Source organism: Myripristis murdjan, chromosome 13 (genome assembly GCF_902150065.1).
Source record: "Myripristis murdjan chromosome 13, fMyrMur1.1, whole genome shotgun sequence".
In the NCBI taxonomy this organism is placed as follows: domain Eukaryota; kingdom Metazoa; phylum Chordata; class Actinopteri; order Holocentriformes; family Holocentridae; genus Myripristis; species Myripristis murdjan.
In genome coordinates this window covers 14,299,582-14,316,196 of record NC_043992.1, presented here as the reverse complement: position 1 = coordinate 14,316,196, position 16,615 = coordinate 14,299,582, and the positions used below count along the sequence as shown (strand labels likewise).

The window sequence follows — 16,615 nt, the reverse complement described above, 5'->3', positions numbered from 1 at the left end:
GTTTTTAGAAACGATCACAGTCACAATAACTCCCTGTATTTTTTTTCCATTTTAGCAAATCAACTTTCTTACATCCATTTTCACTTTCCACAAAGATTCCTTCATGCATCAAAGCACAAAATTAAATTTAGGATTATTTTTGACTAGTCATTTTGCTCTCTCTCTGTCTGTCTCTCTCTCTCCCTCTTCTTTCGCTGTCCTCTCCCAAATAGTGTTAATTAGCGATAGTGCTGTAGCAGAGAACAAAGTTCATTTGGCTTGTGATATTTCATAAAAGCAAATGAAATGTTCATCATCCTGCAGAGATGGTTTATTTAAAATTCGCTGCATATGTGCTAATTAAGAACAGCAGCAAAGACGTTAGTGGACTGATCATCAAATATGCACACGCAGATATGACCATTTACAGTGTATTTCCCCTGTTTACTCTTGTGAAATCTGCTCTACACACAGAGGAAGTGGGCTTCATGCTGGAACTATCACTGCAAGTCCATAAGTGTGTCTCAGTGTGTGCAGTGCTGAGCTGCTTATTCCCTCACCCTCCTCCCTTCCTCTTCACCTGGTCACAGTCAAAGAGTTCCCCCACCTTCCAGCATCCCAGTTTAACCTCTGGATGAAGGGATTTGTCCATAGTTCAGGGCTTTATTGAACTGGCACCGCTGGTAACTGCCCCCATCAAACATTTTGTAAAGTACAATGCTGTTGTAGGAAATTCACAGCATAAAAAAAAAATCAAACTATGAACAGTTGACGAGAGTGAAACCGACTTAACCTCACCTCGGAGTCTGTACCTTTCACCATCTTTCCCTTTGCTCTCATGCTGTCATTTTCAATCCACCTCTTCCCCTCATATCTTTATGCACGCTACTTCCTGAACCCATTACCCCTCATCTCTGGCTGCAGACTCCTCCTCTCCCTCCCATGCATCCTTAACCACGCTGCACCCTAACCTCCCCTCCCTCTCTGGATGTCTTGCCAGCTCGGCAGCATTCAAAGCCAAGTCCTCGACAGGCCATTTGACTCTCAGTTGTCAATGGGGTATGTTATTACCACAGTGCCCGCTTCACCCTCCCTCTAACCTGACTCTGAAATGTGCAGTGTCATTCCCCCACCCAGCACGGTCAAACCTGCAAAGGCCAGGAATGGCAACAACAGGGGGCAGAAAACAGATTCAGGTAACTCAGACGAAAGTCATTTTAGTTGAAAAATTTCCTTCAAGCTTTCCAGTATCAGTAAATCATATAGGTGCATTCATTTTGAGACATTACAGTAATTACCATAAAGAGCAGCACCATAAGTGATAAGACTGGGAGCTGCATTTACATTTTTAATAACACGAAACAGGAGGATGGTGCTGTCCTTCCAGCTCAAACAGAGACAAAGCTGTCATAGTAAGACGAGTGAAAGTACAGTGGAGAATAACTTCCAGCATGTTTAGTCACTCCAGGGATGGGAAGAGAAGATTAGCATTCTTTTTGTGACAGACAGCATCAGAGTTAATGGCAAATTTATTCTTAATTTTGATAAACACAGGCAGTAACAATGCCACTGAGGCCATCATATCCAACAGTCAGTTTTTGTTCTTGCAATTTTATCACTGAAATTACACCTCAGATGATAAAGCAGAGGAGCCAAATTCCCCCAAAAAAGAAAATAATAGATTGACTGTGAAACTACTTTAAGATTTCTCTTAGATTTCAAAGTATTAAATGGCTCTTGATGGCTTTTGAAGCATTTGTAGATGAATGCTAACTGATTGAAGATTTCCTGCAAAATTAACCTGCAGTAACATGGAATAAACAAAATAAAAATATAGGAGAAACCATGTTAACCATAGCATCATTGCTGAATATAATCTAATAATATAATATAATCTGCCTGGCTCTAGTCATAGTGACCATCAGGTGCGGGTTTGTAGTTACATGTGGATATATAACTTTTTAAAAAGTGAGTGTTACAGAGAGAGAAAGATAGAGGTAGACAGAATAGCCTGGCCTGTCGTGTTGGTGTCTGTTTTTATGCATCCATGCATGTGTTTTTGTTCCCGTTTTGCACGCCCCATTGTCTGTGCCTAGTCTCATAACAGTGACCAGCAATCCCACAGCAGCAGTGCTGCAGCAGCCTTCAGCGATTGCAGCCTGGAGGAGGTAAATCAACTCCAAAACAGTCTGTTTGTATTGGAGCATGTGTTTGCGTTTGTGAGGTAGAATGTGTGAGGACGTGAACATGGCAGATTTAACAGGCTGGTGAGCAGCGGAGAGCTGTTCCCCCTCTCATCCAGTCAGTTTCAGCTTGGCTTAATGCTCTCACTACAGGGTGCACACAACGAGACTAAACAAAAGCTAAAAGATAATATATGAGTGAAAGGATAGATAGATGGAAAGATGGATGATAGATAGACAGATAGATAGATGGATGGGTGTTTTTCTGTTCAAACTGCACAAAAAAATCTGATCTGTGTCACACAGATGGGGAAAAAAATACAACTGGGACACTTTCAGCTGCAGCGATGCAATGCAAAATACATTTTGTCTCTTTTAGTTGGTAGCTGGTAGGCAATGAGCGCATGTAGAGGACTGTCAAAAGGATGGTGGTCTGGTTGTCTGTTGCATCTAGGTGAGCTGTTTCTAAGGTGACCTGGCTTGTGACCATTTGTTTGGTTTGTGTGTAATTGCTGCAGAAACGGGGTTGGTTTACAGGTTGGGAGTCAGGAGGTTAATTAATTTAGAGGTGATATACTTTGACTGTCACTGTCACTCCACTGTGAGCATTATTAAAAGCATCATATAGTACAGGAGTGAAGGTCCGGTGATTTTGTTGTGTAATAGGAGAGGGCAGGGGCTAGACAGACAGGCTTCTCAGCCGGCAAATGAGGGAAAGTCTGTGGTGACAACATTTATGGATATCCTGGGTGCGTTGGTTGAAACTGAGGTAATGAATAGGATCAGCATAGCATGGACAAAATACACACTCATGTAAACATGTGCCACGGAACATAATTGCAAAGTTCGTTTTCTCATTATCTCTGGGAAGAGCCGTGTATCTCTGAATAACCCAACTTCACATTACAAAGGCTCACAGAAACGAAGGGGAAAGCGAAAACATCACCACAGCACAAAAACATTGTAATAGCCCGCCTGGGCAAAAAATACAATTCACAGTTGAAGAGGCAGACAGTGACAGCATAATGAGTACCGCTGCTGGTGCAGGTACAGTCATTTATTAAGCCAAATGCAATCTGCTGTAATGAGAGGATATTGAGTTGTGATACCAGACATTTCATTGACAATGACAAAACTGGAAATGGGGTCTTGTTTGCATGGCAATATGAGGGGGGAAACATGCACTTTGAAAATGACATGAGCAACAAGTAGGCTTATGAAAATAAGGCTGTATCTCAGCAAATAATCAGTAGCTGGAGGCAGTCTCCACACAGGAAAACACTCTGAGCTGCGATGGCATTCTTTATGGTTAATCAGTCCCCTCTTTCTCAATTGTTCCATCTCCCTCTTTCCCAGGTTGGAACAAACGAGTGGACTATGAACCGGGAACAGGCAGCAAGCAGTTGTTTCCCAAGATGCACCTGGAGACATGTGGTGGGCCGCTGTCGTCTGTGAGGACCACAGTGGAGCTGCAGACCAGCCACATCGGGAAGGGCTGCGACCGCGAGACCTATTCTGAGAAATCCCTGCAGAAACTCTGCGGTTGGTTCAGCTTTCTCACTATCTCCAGTCGACAAAACCATCAGTAACAGCATCTCCACATGGAAACAAGCCATTTATGTTGTGTTTTGAACAGCATTGCTATCCTCATGTGACCAAAATGACAACTAACTTCGATCGAGTGTGCATTGTTGGCATGCAGCTGTAAATTAAAGTTGGACCTGTAGCTATTAAGATGGTGAATATCTGGAGTATTTAGAGGATGGCTGATCAAAGCCCATTTCTGACTGAGGTGGCAAAGTGAAAGTCAGTGCAGTGAATTAGAAGTAAGCTGCTGCTAAAAGCATCAGTATGATCCACACTATGAGTACTAGGGTCAGACAGGGCCTACGGCGCCTTTCTCCGCCCTTTTAAACCAACATCTAAAAGCCCTCAGTCCGTGTTGCTCTCTTATCTCGGCTTGTGTCCCTGCTAAACCCCTATGCTAAATGAAGGCACCAGAATGGCAACTTAAAGCTGTGTCGCTAATGATGTGACAGAGAGGGGGCATTAGCCGCCCCAGATGCAGCCAGGCTCTCTCCTCGGTGACTGATGAGCCGCAGAGCCACCGTGTCGATGCCCAGAGCGCCGACAAAGCAGCCGAGCCCAGCCGCTCTTCCCCCGCCTGCACAGCGCTAACAGCAGGGGGGCTGGACTCATCATCTTTGACTAACGGCCTTCACAAGCCCTATTCCAGCTCATCTGAATGCATAACGTCCTTCCCCTTTCTCCCTGCCTCCCCCAGCTCCCTGTCCATGCATGGTTTACCACTAAAGAGTCCTTTCAGAGACCTCATAATCGTTATCTGATAGCGAATAGAATAAATTGTAATTGCTTTTTTAAAGCGCAATCAATTTGAGATAATGTACAAAGACATCGGGCAAACAGAACGCTGCAGCTGGATGCTGGAGAAGTCGATGCGTATTTATTTACTGGGGGAATCTAATTACTGAGAGTCAGCACGTCGACACTGGCATGAATACGAGGCAGAGAAAAACAGAGCTTTACAGACAGGGGAAAAACAGTCATTAATGTGCTAATGTTGTGTTATTAGCAAAAATGAACAGACGCGTGTTTCAATTGTTTGCCTGGACAAGGGAGACATGGTGAAATTTGACATTGCCCATTTTTTCCCCTCGTAACAGCATGGTTCCTGTATCACTTTGATTTATTACCATCCATAAGCTGTTATAAATGATTTATAAATGTGGTTTAAATGCATGAAATCCATTTTTCACTGTCACAGAGTGGGCAAAGATAGATTGGTAAGGGCATGGCAAATACATGGAAGAGGAAGGTGAGCGACATGGCAAAAATAATGTTTGTCAAGGTGACAGTGTCAAAACAAAGATCTTTTATGGCCCAACATGTTGAGGTAATCGAGTATAGGGAATGATGGAGTGGCTTTTAAAGGGACAGAGAGAATATATATATATATATATATATATATAGAGAGAGAGAGAGAGAGAGAGAGAGAGAGAAGGGGGAAGGGGCGACTTGGTGCGATGAGTTAATGATTAGTTTGTTTTGTCAGGAGGTGTAGGTATCATATAGCAAAACTCTGTCAGCTGTAAACATGTTTGATAGGTTATGTTTCAAATGATCCACTCTCTCCTGCACTGAGAATAACAAGCATCCTTGCTGTCCTTCTGTTTGTGTTACTATAGAGCTTGGTCAATATGTGCTCTCTGTTTCCATAGAGGTAGATTTTAGCAGTAAGCTATGCGTTGTCTGTGTGAACAATGACTCACATCTATTCCCTTTTGAAAGTCAGTTTCATTTGCTATGAATCAATACCCACATCCTCTATCCATCTCGGCCCATTGATTGCATATTAAGCCCTGCCATCTGCCTTACTCATAAGTAATCATAGCCAAGGTTAGGCCAATATACAGTGTATATCTGCCTTGATTGTTATTGACACGTCTTTCGTCACACTCACCCGTTCCCACGCTACCCCAGGGGCCTCCTCAGGCAGCACTGACCTTCTCCCCGCCCCCAGCGCTGCCACCAACTGGACAGCATCCCTGGTGACGGACAGCGGGCGTGACAGTGACTTGATCTTCCGGTTTGACGGTCGCCAAGCGGCCAAAATCCCGGACCGAGTTGTACCCCAGAATCTGACTGACCAGTTCACCATAGCAACCTGGATGAAGCACGGGCCCAGTCCTGGGCTCAGAGCGGAGAAAGAGACACTGCTCTGCAACTCTGACAAAACCGGTGAGTGTGAGCCAGGCCGAGAGGACATAAATGACAATGACACTGAGGAACAGAGAAAAATCTGAGCCCAGTGTCCTCAAATGCATCCTCATGCTAAGGCTGGAGGGTAGCTGGGGACAAACTACAAGACTTAAGAACCACAACCTAAAAACTACAAACTACACGACTTAAAATCCTAAACAATTTTGAAAATGCATTATATTAATATGTGTATGTTATCTAAGTGTGCAAAACAAGGTATAACACACTGAAACATGAACCATCAAATCAATCAAATCAAACGTGATTTGTATAGCACATTTTGTGCAAAATTTCAACACAAGATGCTAAACAATACAATGAAAATACAACAATACAATGAAGAAACAACTGCGCACGAGGAAATGACAATAAAATAAATAAAAGATATAGTACAGTAACAGAGACCAGGAAAAGCGCATTAAAAAGGGATTAAAATGGAATAAAACAAAAAAATAATACAATAAAATCTAAATAAATAAAATTGATTAATTAAATTGATTATTGAATGGTAAACTAAAGAGTTTAAATTATATAAGATCACTGAAGTTACCTTCACACTATTATAAATGGTGCACCTTAACTGATATAATTGTGATGGTCTTAATGAGTCTTGATACATCCCTGGTGTCAGGCATTTTAATTTTTTAATTACATGGAACAACAACAAGCAAGCAAGCATTAAACAAGCAAGAAATAATATGGACTGTATAAATATGCACACTTCCCAGTAGAGCTGGATTAGATTTGACAGAGTATATATATTTAGACAGATACATATATACATCGATTTTTTTATGACACCTCAACTCACTCTACGCCTTCACTCCACAACTGAATCTGTCATACTCACCGGTTCAGGATCCATCAAGACATCAAACATGTCTGATGTGATCAGGCTGCTACAGACCAGTGCGCAAGTTGATCGGGATGGTTTAAGTTGAATCTGTAAACCCCAAACCCCACTAGATCTGGGTGGATCCATCAAGTTTGATAAGCGTCAAACTGGTGGTTACCTCTCCTAATTGTTGCGATAACCAAATATGTTGTAACATTGTAATAATTCATCTGGAAACTGAGGGTTCAAACGTGACAAAATATCCTTGAGCAAGATTCCTAACCCTTCCTAACCCTTTCAGTGGTGTCAGAAGCTAGCTCTCTTGCACCTAAACCAGTGTGAGAAAAGAAAATTAGATGGGTGAAGTCTAACGAAGTCTTGTGATGCATTTAGGCAAAAAAAAGGTACTGCTCCTGATTGCCATTATTGTTGTAAAGTAATACATTAAAGACTGTGGGAGGCTACATGACAGCACCTTTGCCATGAAAACCACAATTTCTATCAGGCTACAGACTACGAGACTTCATAACGCAAGATGTCAGGCTGAGTTTACCTGACCGTGAGCCGTCCTGGCATTCTGGTCCCTGGAGTTCACTCCTATTTTCTGCTCCCTCCCTCAGAGATGAACCGTCACCACTACTCTCTGTACGTCCATAACTGTCGGCTGGTGTTCCTACTGAGGAGAGACTTCACCCAGGTGGACACCTTCAGACCTGCTGAGTTCCACTGGAAACTGGAGCAGGTAGGTCGCCCTGCCGCTGTGCGTGGTGGGAAAACAACAGATGGGATACACACTGCATGGCAGACAGTGACGAGTGACAGCGTATCTCAAGGTCAGCGTGGTGGATTTGATATGGGCCAATCTCACGGGCATGGATGAAGCCTTTCCTCTGGATTAGGCCAGGATTAAATATCCACTGGAATATATTTTTTTTTCTACCATTCTACCAGGGATAGCCTTAATCCCTGCCCATCTTTGTGCCTTGACCAAATACAAGAAGACACAGCGTCACACTTAGGGTCAATTTGCAGAGAGTGTGGCACACTGTAGTAACAAAGGATCATTGGTCAGGCCACATGACTTCATCAGGACCTCATTAGGAGTCAAAGTTCCTGCACATCAGCACTCGTAAAACGCTTTAAGCATAGCCTTGATTTTTGTGTGTGTGTGTGTGTGTGTGTGTGTGTGTATACTGTCCATGAATGTGCTTTCATTTCTATGTAGCACTTGAGTGCACTAAAGAGCTTTTCAAAACACACAGAAGATTCTCTCAGCTCTCATTAACCTCAATTAATTTGGAGAACTCACCACTCTGTTTAACAGCCATGCAAAAATAGTTTTTAAATGAAATTAACCACTCTCGCTACACATTTTCCATGGATGTGAGCAATTTCCTGATGGTATTTTAAAGGATACGGTTGCCTGACTGTTTCTTGTTTTTTTTTTTTTTGTTTGTTTGTTTGTTTTTTTGGAGGGGGGGGTATTATTTCCACCAGGCGTGGAGGGGATATTGCATTTGGTCATGTGTGTCTGTCCGTGTATCTCTCACATACTACCGGGCCTATTAGGCTGGTATTGTATGTGCCCATTTATGACCGTATGTTCAAGGACCTCTTGTGTTTGCGGTGGCCCTTTCAATAACCTGTTTTATACTACAACTGAGTGCTAACTCCTCAGATGTTTTTTAATCTTAATCAGGGCACCCGAAAAGGGAAGATACACAAGCAGCATCTCCATGTTTTCCCTTCTCAAGGTAGGTGAAAATAGGGGTGGTTTGTCACCTTAGTCTGAGCACCAGAGAAGGCGAGATATGCCTGGCAGAGATCTGCACTCTTCTAGTTTGTTTTGTTTCTGTCAGTCCCTGACACATCTTACAAGTGTTTCTCTGAGGATTCCAATGTATCTGGAGATGAAAGGCATTGCATCATACCTGACATGGAATTAGAATAGGAAATGACTGAAATGTCACAATTTTTGGGGAGTTTTTGGCACAGAAAATTCTAGCTTAAGTGGGTCATGGCTGATAAAGTTTTAAAAACACAGCCTTAAAGAAATTCACAACTTGAGTCCAATGATGCCTTGGTTATTAAATACAATTTTCCAATAATGCTTTGAAAATTGGCAGTGAAACCTTTCACTGGAGTGCAAGATGTTCATATAGAAAACACCAGCTGTCCTCATCGTAACCTTTTCACCGATGTCACCTACGGCAACCGATGGCTATTACACCAAACAGACATAGCAAACAAGTACAGAGACACAAACATGCTTGCGCCAGGGCCACAGCTGTGTGTGTGTGTTTGTGTGAAGCCTTGAAGGTGGCAAAGTGCTCAAGGTCAGTGTGTGACCTTATTGAGGGTGTGCTAATGCAAGGGAAAGTGCATCTGGCCAGACTGGCCATAGACAGTCGCACCCCAAGGCTTAGGGTGACAGTGTACTGTGTGTGTGTGTGTGTGTGTGTGTGTGTGTGTGTGTGTCTGTTCTGTCATTCATGACTCAAACTAGTGAGCACGTACCATATGTGTGTATCTCAAGGAAATTGAATCAGGTCAACTTGACTTAGTTATATGTCTTAGAAGATGTTTTACCCCTTATCCAAGCGGCTTCATCACTTCATGCTGTTCACTAGACTAGACTGGTAGTCTGATTCAATTTCCTTGAGATGCTTATGACCTGGATGAATGAGAATATGCACAGAGAGGTGTGTGTATATGTGTGAGCTTGTGCTGTTTCTGCTGACCTGAAGTTTATCCATGTGTTTTAGCATCCAGATTCAAATTGTATACGTGTGTGTGTGTTAGGATAATTGTGAAAATAAACTGGAATGTGCACTATTTACCAAGCCCTGTCTCCTAAAAGTTATGTTCTCACACAACTAAAGTGCATTCTGAAATACATTTCGATTGGAACCTATTTTGTAATTGGATTATATTTGTTTGTAATGTATCACAAGAACGTTTGTAATCCCTTAGCCTGATATAGAAGAAATGTTGATTAGAAACGTATTTTTGATATGTCAGAAACAATTGTAATCTGCAGTAAAAAAAAAAAAAAAAAAAAAAAAAAAAAAAAAAAAGGTTTCCCTTGCATTCAGTTTAGTTGTATGGGCACAAGATATGTCATTTACAGAAACAAACGTTATCCACAACAAAATAGATTTCTCCCTAAACGTAATTAGGAATGCAGTTTTGCTGTGTGGGAACATAATTTTCAGGAGACAGGGTTGCTTTTACCTCAAAGTCTGGGTAAGTGTATTTGTAGACAGCTGCTTACTGTCAGTCAGAAAGTCTCAGAAGTCAGGCAGGTCACCCCGACTCCGAGACTTCAAGCTCATCCAGCGAGGACATGTGATTGGTCAGGGGAGAGACACAGCTGAGCCTGAGTGTCCAGATTCAGCACCCAGGGCTAATTTGATCAGACAGATCATTGGTCTTGATTGGAAGAGAGCATGAGGGAGGTCGTACCTCAGCTTCCTGACCGTATGAGTCACGGTCGAATTTGGAGAGATTTCCCACAGAATCAGAGCTGCTTGTCTGTTCTCATTTTATCACTTCCAGACTCTTCCTTACATCTCCTCTGATCTTTTCTAAGGTGCTGTGTGTAGCATATTTAAACATCCATTCATCACTGTCAATTTAAATGTGATTCACTGTTGTAATAACTATAAACAGATGAGACCATGGTTGAGATGACTGGTGCCCTTTATGTCACAGCAGTAGAGTGTTAATTAAGACCACATTTCCCAGAAACCCCATTGCTTCCTGTCCATAGAAATGGAACTGAGTAGGGGTATTGTACAGTTGCTAACGGGCCAACTGGCAGCCATCTTTGAGGAACTGATAATTTTATTGACTGAACCATTATGAGAAAATTATTAAAATTATTTAGGATGGAATTTACCTGCGCAGGTGATTTGAATGAAGATATAAACCATTTTGGCCACAAGATGTGAGATCCTGTAACCAATTTACCACCATTTTCAGAATTAAATTTCTCAGAGCACAGTGACAACCATGTTTCTATGTTCCTGTTACAAAGACGATGTTGCATTTGGGTTGAAGGGTTTTATTAAAGTTGCTCGTTGTTGGAAATTATTTTTATTAGCTTTTGACTCCCTCTATCAGCTGCCAGTGGCCAAAAGTCTGAAAACTCAGTTCGTGCCGGAAGAACAGTTGCCTCTTCCTGTTTTGTGCCATGGAGCAATGCATCAGTTTTCCTGCCAAATCTAACCCAGTGGCACACCGTGTAAAATGAAGAGTAGAGACTGGTAGAGAGTGTCGATCTTCTCTTGGATGGTCTTGTTCATGGTAAAGTTTCAGCTCTTCTTTCTCCTCAAAAATCTACACCAGATTCAAACTCCTCTTGGCACTTCCCTTATTGTTTAAAACAAGCACTCCTCTCACTCCTGAAAACTCACAATGTCAGAAACCATGAAGCAGGCTAGTGTAACAACCGAGGAAAGCAGTGGCACTGAAAAAGCCACATAACAAATTGCAACATGGTTGGTTTAGTTTAGCTACTTGCCTGTGGGCTCAGAGGTTAGCTGTCTCTGAGCACGTTTGCATGCACACCATATTCCTGTATTAACCGGAATATTCACAATATTCAAGTTGCGCACGAGTCATGTAAACACGCACCGAACCCGATGAAGGTCATATTCCGGTTGGAGAGAATTCCGAATAAGACCCCTGGCATATTCCTGTTCCAACCGGAATATTGAGGCATGTAAACACCTTAGTCGGAAAATGCCCGTACCGGAATATTCAGTTACGTCTGTGCATGCTTGATTCACAACGAATCCTAGGACGTCTTTGTTGCTATGGTTACTGCAAGCAGGGAGAACGACATGACGAACAGCATGGCGAAAAGCAGCAAGAGCCAGCATTTTTGGAGTGAGGAGGAGACTGCAGTCTGCCCTCAACTAATGAAAGACTTAAATATCATGGAGAATATCAATGGGAGAAAACACTGAAATAGCGACAGCATCTTCTTCTTCTGTATTTCAGGCAGACCAGACGCCTATACGTGTACTGCTGCCCCCCACGGCTGAGTGTCGCATTACGTAAGAGAGTGGAATACACCAAAACACGGGAATATGCCAAGTAACATGTAAACAGAATATTCCAGTTGCCGCAGCGCATATAAACACCTTATTCAGAAAATTACCTTAACCGGAATATTGACCCGAATCGGAATATGGTGTGCATGTAAGCGTAGTCACTGTACTGCTGTGACATATCCTTTATGGAAGGGGGCACAGATTGCATTGTCATTGCTGCTCTCGATGCTGGTCTTTGGCGATAGGTGATGTCACCACCTGTCGTCACCAAAGACCAGACACCCTACTTTTCACCATTAGAGGTCAGGTTTTACAGAAATTTGGGTCTGAGTTTTAGTGACTCTTTACCAACAAAACTGTATGGTCAGCTGAGCACTGTTGAATTGTGCTTGTCTCGTCTTGTCCCTTTATTATGCCCCCCTCTTTTTCCTCTCTTTTGTTAATAGTTGCCTCGGAGCCCTCAGGAAACTTTCATTAAGTTGCTCTCCTCTCACCTCTTGCCACTCTGTCGTCCTCTGCCAAAGCCTTTAAAACACAATGAACCTCTGAATACCTCCAAACCAGAAAACCCTGTCACAGAAAATCTGTCCCCGGGAAGTCCAATTAATTTCCAACGTAATCTAATCACACATTGTGAGCTGCCATAGAACAGCTGGAATGAGGGAAGAAAAGATGGTTGTAGATATTCATTTTACCTCCTGACAATGAATATGCTATCTACTAATGACAGACACTGGTTATTTTGAAGTTTCATGCCTTTATGCATAGTCCTATTGTGTTCAGTGTAGCTTAGTATTTTTTTTTTTTTTTTTAGTTTTGTCTGTGGTGTGTGCATTGTGGAGGCAGATGGCCTGAGGTTGATGTTTTGTCAAGCCCACCTTTTGTGTTGGACCTCTTATTCTTTACATGCAGACACTCATTACAAACGTGTCAAAGAGGAAGTGTGTCAATCTTGAAGGAGTTTTGTGCTCCAGCAAATGTTGAATGAGCCACTACATGTGCGGTGACGATGTCGACATTGGATTTTGCCCAGTGCACCGTTCAAAAAACAGCCTTTGGCAGTTGAAAGAGTGACTCGCACACTGCAGTTTGAAGTCCACACACACAGGCCCACACTTAATGTCTTCTATAGTGACTGCAAGTAAACAGTAAAGATACAAAAGTAGTTCTCATTCCTGCTCCCCAAGACCTACTTCTCTCTCTAGATTTCATTCTCGCCATCTAATCAGGGACTGCTGTGCACCTAGGCCCCAGCTGTGGTCCTCCATCCAGGGGAACTACATGGCAGGCATATTGAGACCTTGTGCTTGACAAAAGTCTTTACAGACTTTATTTTAGAGCAGTGCATCACAGATCTCAGTGCTTTCCTGGGTTTTATTCTGGTCATCTAATCAGGAAGTGGCATCAGGGACACCTGATGAGTGAATTACCCAGCTGGAGGGACAAAAACAGGTAGGGCTGTGGTGTTCAAGAACCAGGACTATGAACCATAGTTTTAGAGGTACATATGAAAAAAATAACCTCTACCAATTGTTACATACCATTCTGGAAATTATTTCCCTTGATTTATTAAAATTCCACTCTTATTCCTCTTTTTATTTTATCATACTTATTAGGATTCCTTTCCCAACTCTAAAATATTCTCAGCCAATTTGGGAAATTTAATCAATGCCCTTGGGCAGATGAAAGCACACTATACCAGCACTCATTGCTTTTGTGAACCCCGACAAAACACCTCAAAACAGCCATTTTTGCTCTCATCTCTCTCAAACAACCATTTTGGGTGGCCTATTACTTACTTTGTGCCACTGTAGCACAGCGTTTGAAATGCTGATGGGGTACATTTCTGGCCAATTAGGGCCATGAAAGGTACGGTTTCTGTCTGCAGTTGCCAGATATGAGCTGTCGATGGCGCTTCAGTGGTTCCATATTTCCGCCGAGTTTCAGAATGTGTCCCACGTAGACAGATAAATAGAAATGCTCAGCGTACAGTTAGAACAAAGCCTTCATTGTTCCCCACTCTGATAGAGTGGAGGGAGCTCTGGCAAGAGGAGAAAATCAATGAGAAGTCACCTCGAGCATTCCAACCGCAAAAAGAACAAGAAACACGACCTGGGATAATTGAGATCTAAATGATGTTTCCACCAGGAGTCTAAATTGAATGTGGAAGTGACATCATTACCTGGGGCTACTCCATGGAAAACATGTTTTTTCCCCAGTAAAGCAATCAAGCAAACACACAGGGGGGGACTTTCCGTGATTTCACTGGTGGACAGCAGTGGAGAGCAGGGACATATGAAATTGAAATCAGAGACCGTCCATACAGTGTTCATGTGATTGCTATATGGCATCTGTGTCCTGAATGGAGTCAGGGAAGGTAAAATAAGCTGGACAACTGTGTGTATGTGTGTGTGTGTGTGTGTGTGTGTGTGTGTGTGTGTGTGTGTGTGTGTGTTTCTGTGGGTGTGTACAAGAGACTGTTCTTGCTCTCATATGCTTGCTGCATAATTATACAGGCCATGTAGAGCAGCTGTATGAAATCCTCTGCAATGCTCTGGATAGTCACAACTTTGAGGGGAAAAAAAGCTTGAAATGTGAATTTACTGGTTTTGAACATAATGACAAGTCACTATTGCATTATCAAAGTGAATTATTGAGTTTATGATACCAATTCAAACAATTTTGGCCTTTTCCAAAGCTATGTAAGCTCCCTCCCCATCTGTTTTCTTGTGTGTGTGGAAAAGAGAGCAAGCATGTTGCTCTCAAACCTCCTGTACTCACAAACGGTGCCCGAATGTATGTTCCATTATGACAATGAAAGATGGGGAACAGCATATTTTTTGCCAACTGCTTGGCATGGTGTTCCCCTCAGTTGCCTTCAAACTGGTGTGGGCTTATTGTCAAAACAAACATCTCCTGAGCACAATTTGAACATCGAGCATCTGGCATTTTCAAATTGTTGATGTGCTGCTGTTGATTGCTGTCAATAGAAACTCCTTGTTAGCAAAGTATGAGATGCTGAGGGACTGCAGTACCTGATGTGTCTGTAAAATGATGGGTGTTTCAGGGAAAGGTTGCAGGATGCAGGAAAAGGTGTTGTTTGTGAGAAAAGGTGGGAAGTCCACACATCTGTTTTGCTTGGAGAGGAAGGGGGTTGTGGTGCAGGAACACATACACTACAAACTGAGTGAATGCTGTCTCCCAGGTCCAGACCTACTATGTGGAGCACACATCATTACCACAGCCTCAAACAATGAGCACAGGCAGCTGTCTCCAATTCTGCACCATATTAGCCTTTACCTGCCATGCAAATGAAAAGTAGCACAATTTCGGCACTCCCTGGAACTTGGATTTCACATAAAACACACCATCGGTTGGATGAACAGAGTAGAACGGTTGGTACTATACATGTTTACTTTTTTACATATCAGGCTTTTGGCTAATGGTCTTATTCAGAGTGAATTATAATGAGTGCAACTGTAATTCCAGGAGGACTAAAATGATGGTGCAGTTACAGCAGCACTACAGCTATATGGGAATTTGTTGAATTCCCACACACACATCAGTTGAGACGCATGCACACAATAAATACAAATGATTGCATTTGGCAACAGAATAATTGTGTAATTCATACCCATCGCATGCAAATTGAAATATAAACGGCAAGCAGCCTGGTTTGCAGTCAGCTGTGACACAGGAATAGTTAGTACAAGTGCTGAATTTGTTTTGAATAGCTTCTGTTGAACATGCAGCTATTTTGAGCTCATAGCATGCTAGTCAGTTGGGCTACTTCAGGTTTAGTTTGGCCTGCTCACCTGCACATGATGTCACACCCCGAATCAGTTTGATGTGTGAATAAAACCGATGGACTGAATTCAGCTGTTACCCTAAAAGTAGTTTAAAAGCATGCCTAATGTGAAAGAAGGAGTCTGCTTTTCTGTCTTTCAGTCATTGTTTCTTATCAATTCCAGTGATTTATTTTCCTCTAAAAAGAAAGAGATCACTCGGTAGGTTATGTAGTGATATTTGGCAAAATGATACACTGAGATATAATGTGCCAAGTTACACTGACTGAGCTTGTGAGCATGCCATGCTCATGTAGGCCTGCATACTGCATAACTCAAATAAGGACAAATAAATATCAACTGCTAAGCCCAAGTGAAATCGGCTCAGTCTAATCTGAAAAGAAACATTTCTACTGAAATGTTTGAGCATGTACTTGATCATCTTTGAATTGAGGAGAGAGCAGAACTCTAACACTAAGAAACTCTTTTCTTTGTGTCGTTAAATATTTATTTATTTATTTCTTCATTTCTTCATTTTGGATCATTAGCAAAACAGTCCTGAGAAGCAATTCTAAATCATGACCTGTGTGACCCATCCCCTGCTTGACAATACTACTATCTACTGATGCTTTGCAGTTGCATTATAATCTCCTAGCAACCACTGTTGGAGCCGTCATGGAGGTCATGTGGAGAACTGAGTGCATGCAAATAATAGCTAAATATATGACAACCAGGCTCGCAAAGGAGAGATATTTTTTTTAAAAAAAAAAGTGGTGTGAGTTTAGGTTAATTTAGTAATGTTGAAAGCTACATTAAGTGATATTACATGCATTTTTTACGGTAAAATTACCCCTTGCAATCTGAGTTGCAGTTTACAGCCAGCCTATTGTTGTATCCTGGTTTTAACTTTCTAAATTTCTGGCCCAAATGAGCTCCTCTGCTGTCTGTCTCCTCACCTCCTCATCACTTTAAATTCATTCAAAGCATCTCTGA

At 42.2% G+C, this 16,615-nt stretch overlaps 1 protein-coding gene across 1 annotated transcript in view; it reads left to right on the top strand.

The window, feature by feature from the left end:
• LOC115370410 (calsyntenin-2) overlaps positions 1 to 16,615 on the top strand; it is a 241,943-nt gene that overhangs the window by 176,675 nt on the left and 48,653 nt on the right. The window contains exons 6-8 of the mRNA XM_030067424.1: positions 3,519 to 3,704; positions 5,664 to 5,921; positions 7,398 to 7,519. Of these exons, the coding sequence (XP_029923284.1) occupies positions 3,519 to 3,704; positions 5,664 to 5,921; positions 7,398 to 7,519 (566 nt within the window). The remainder of the gene's footprint in view (positions 1 to 3,518; positions 3,705 to 5,663; positions 5,922 to 7,397; positions 7,520 to 16,615) is intronic.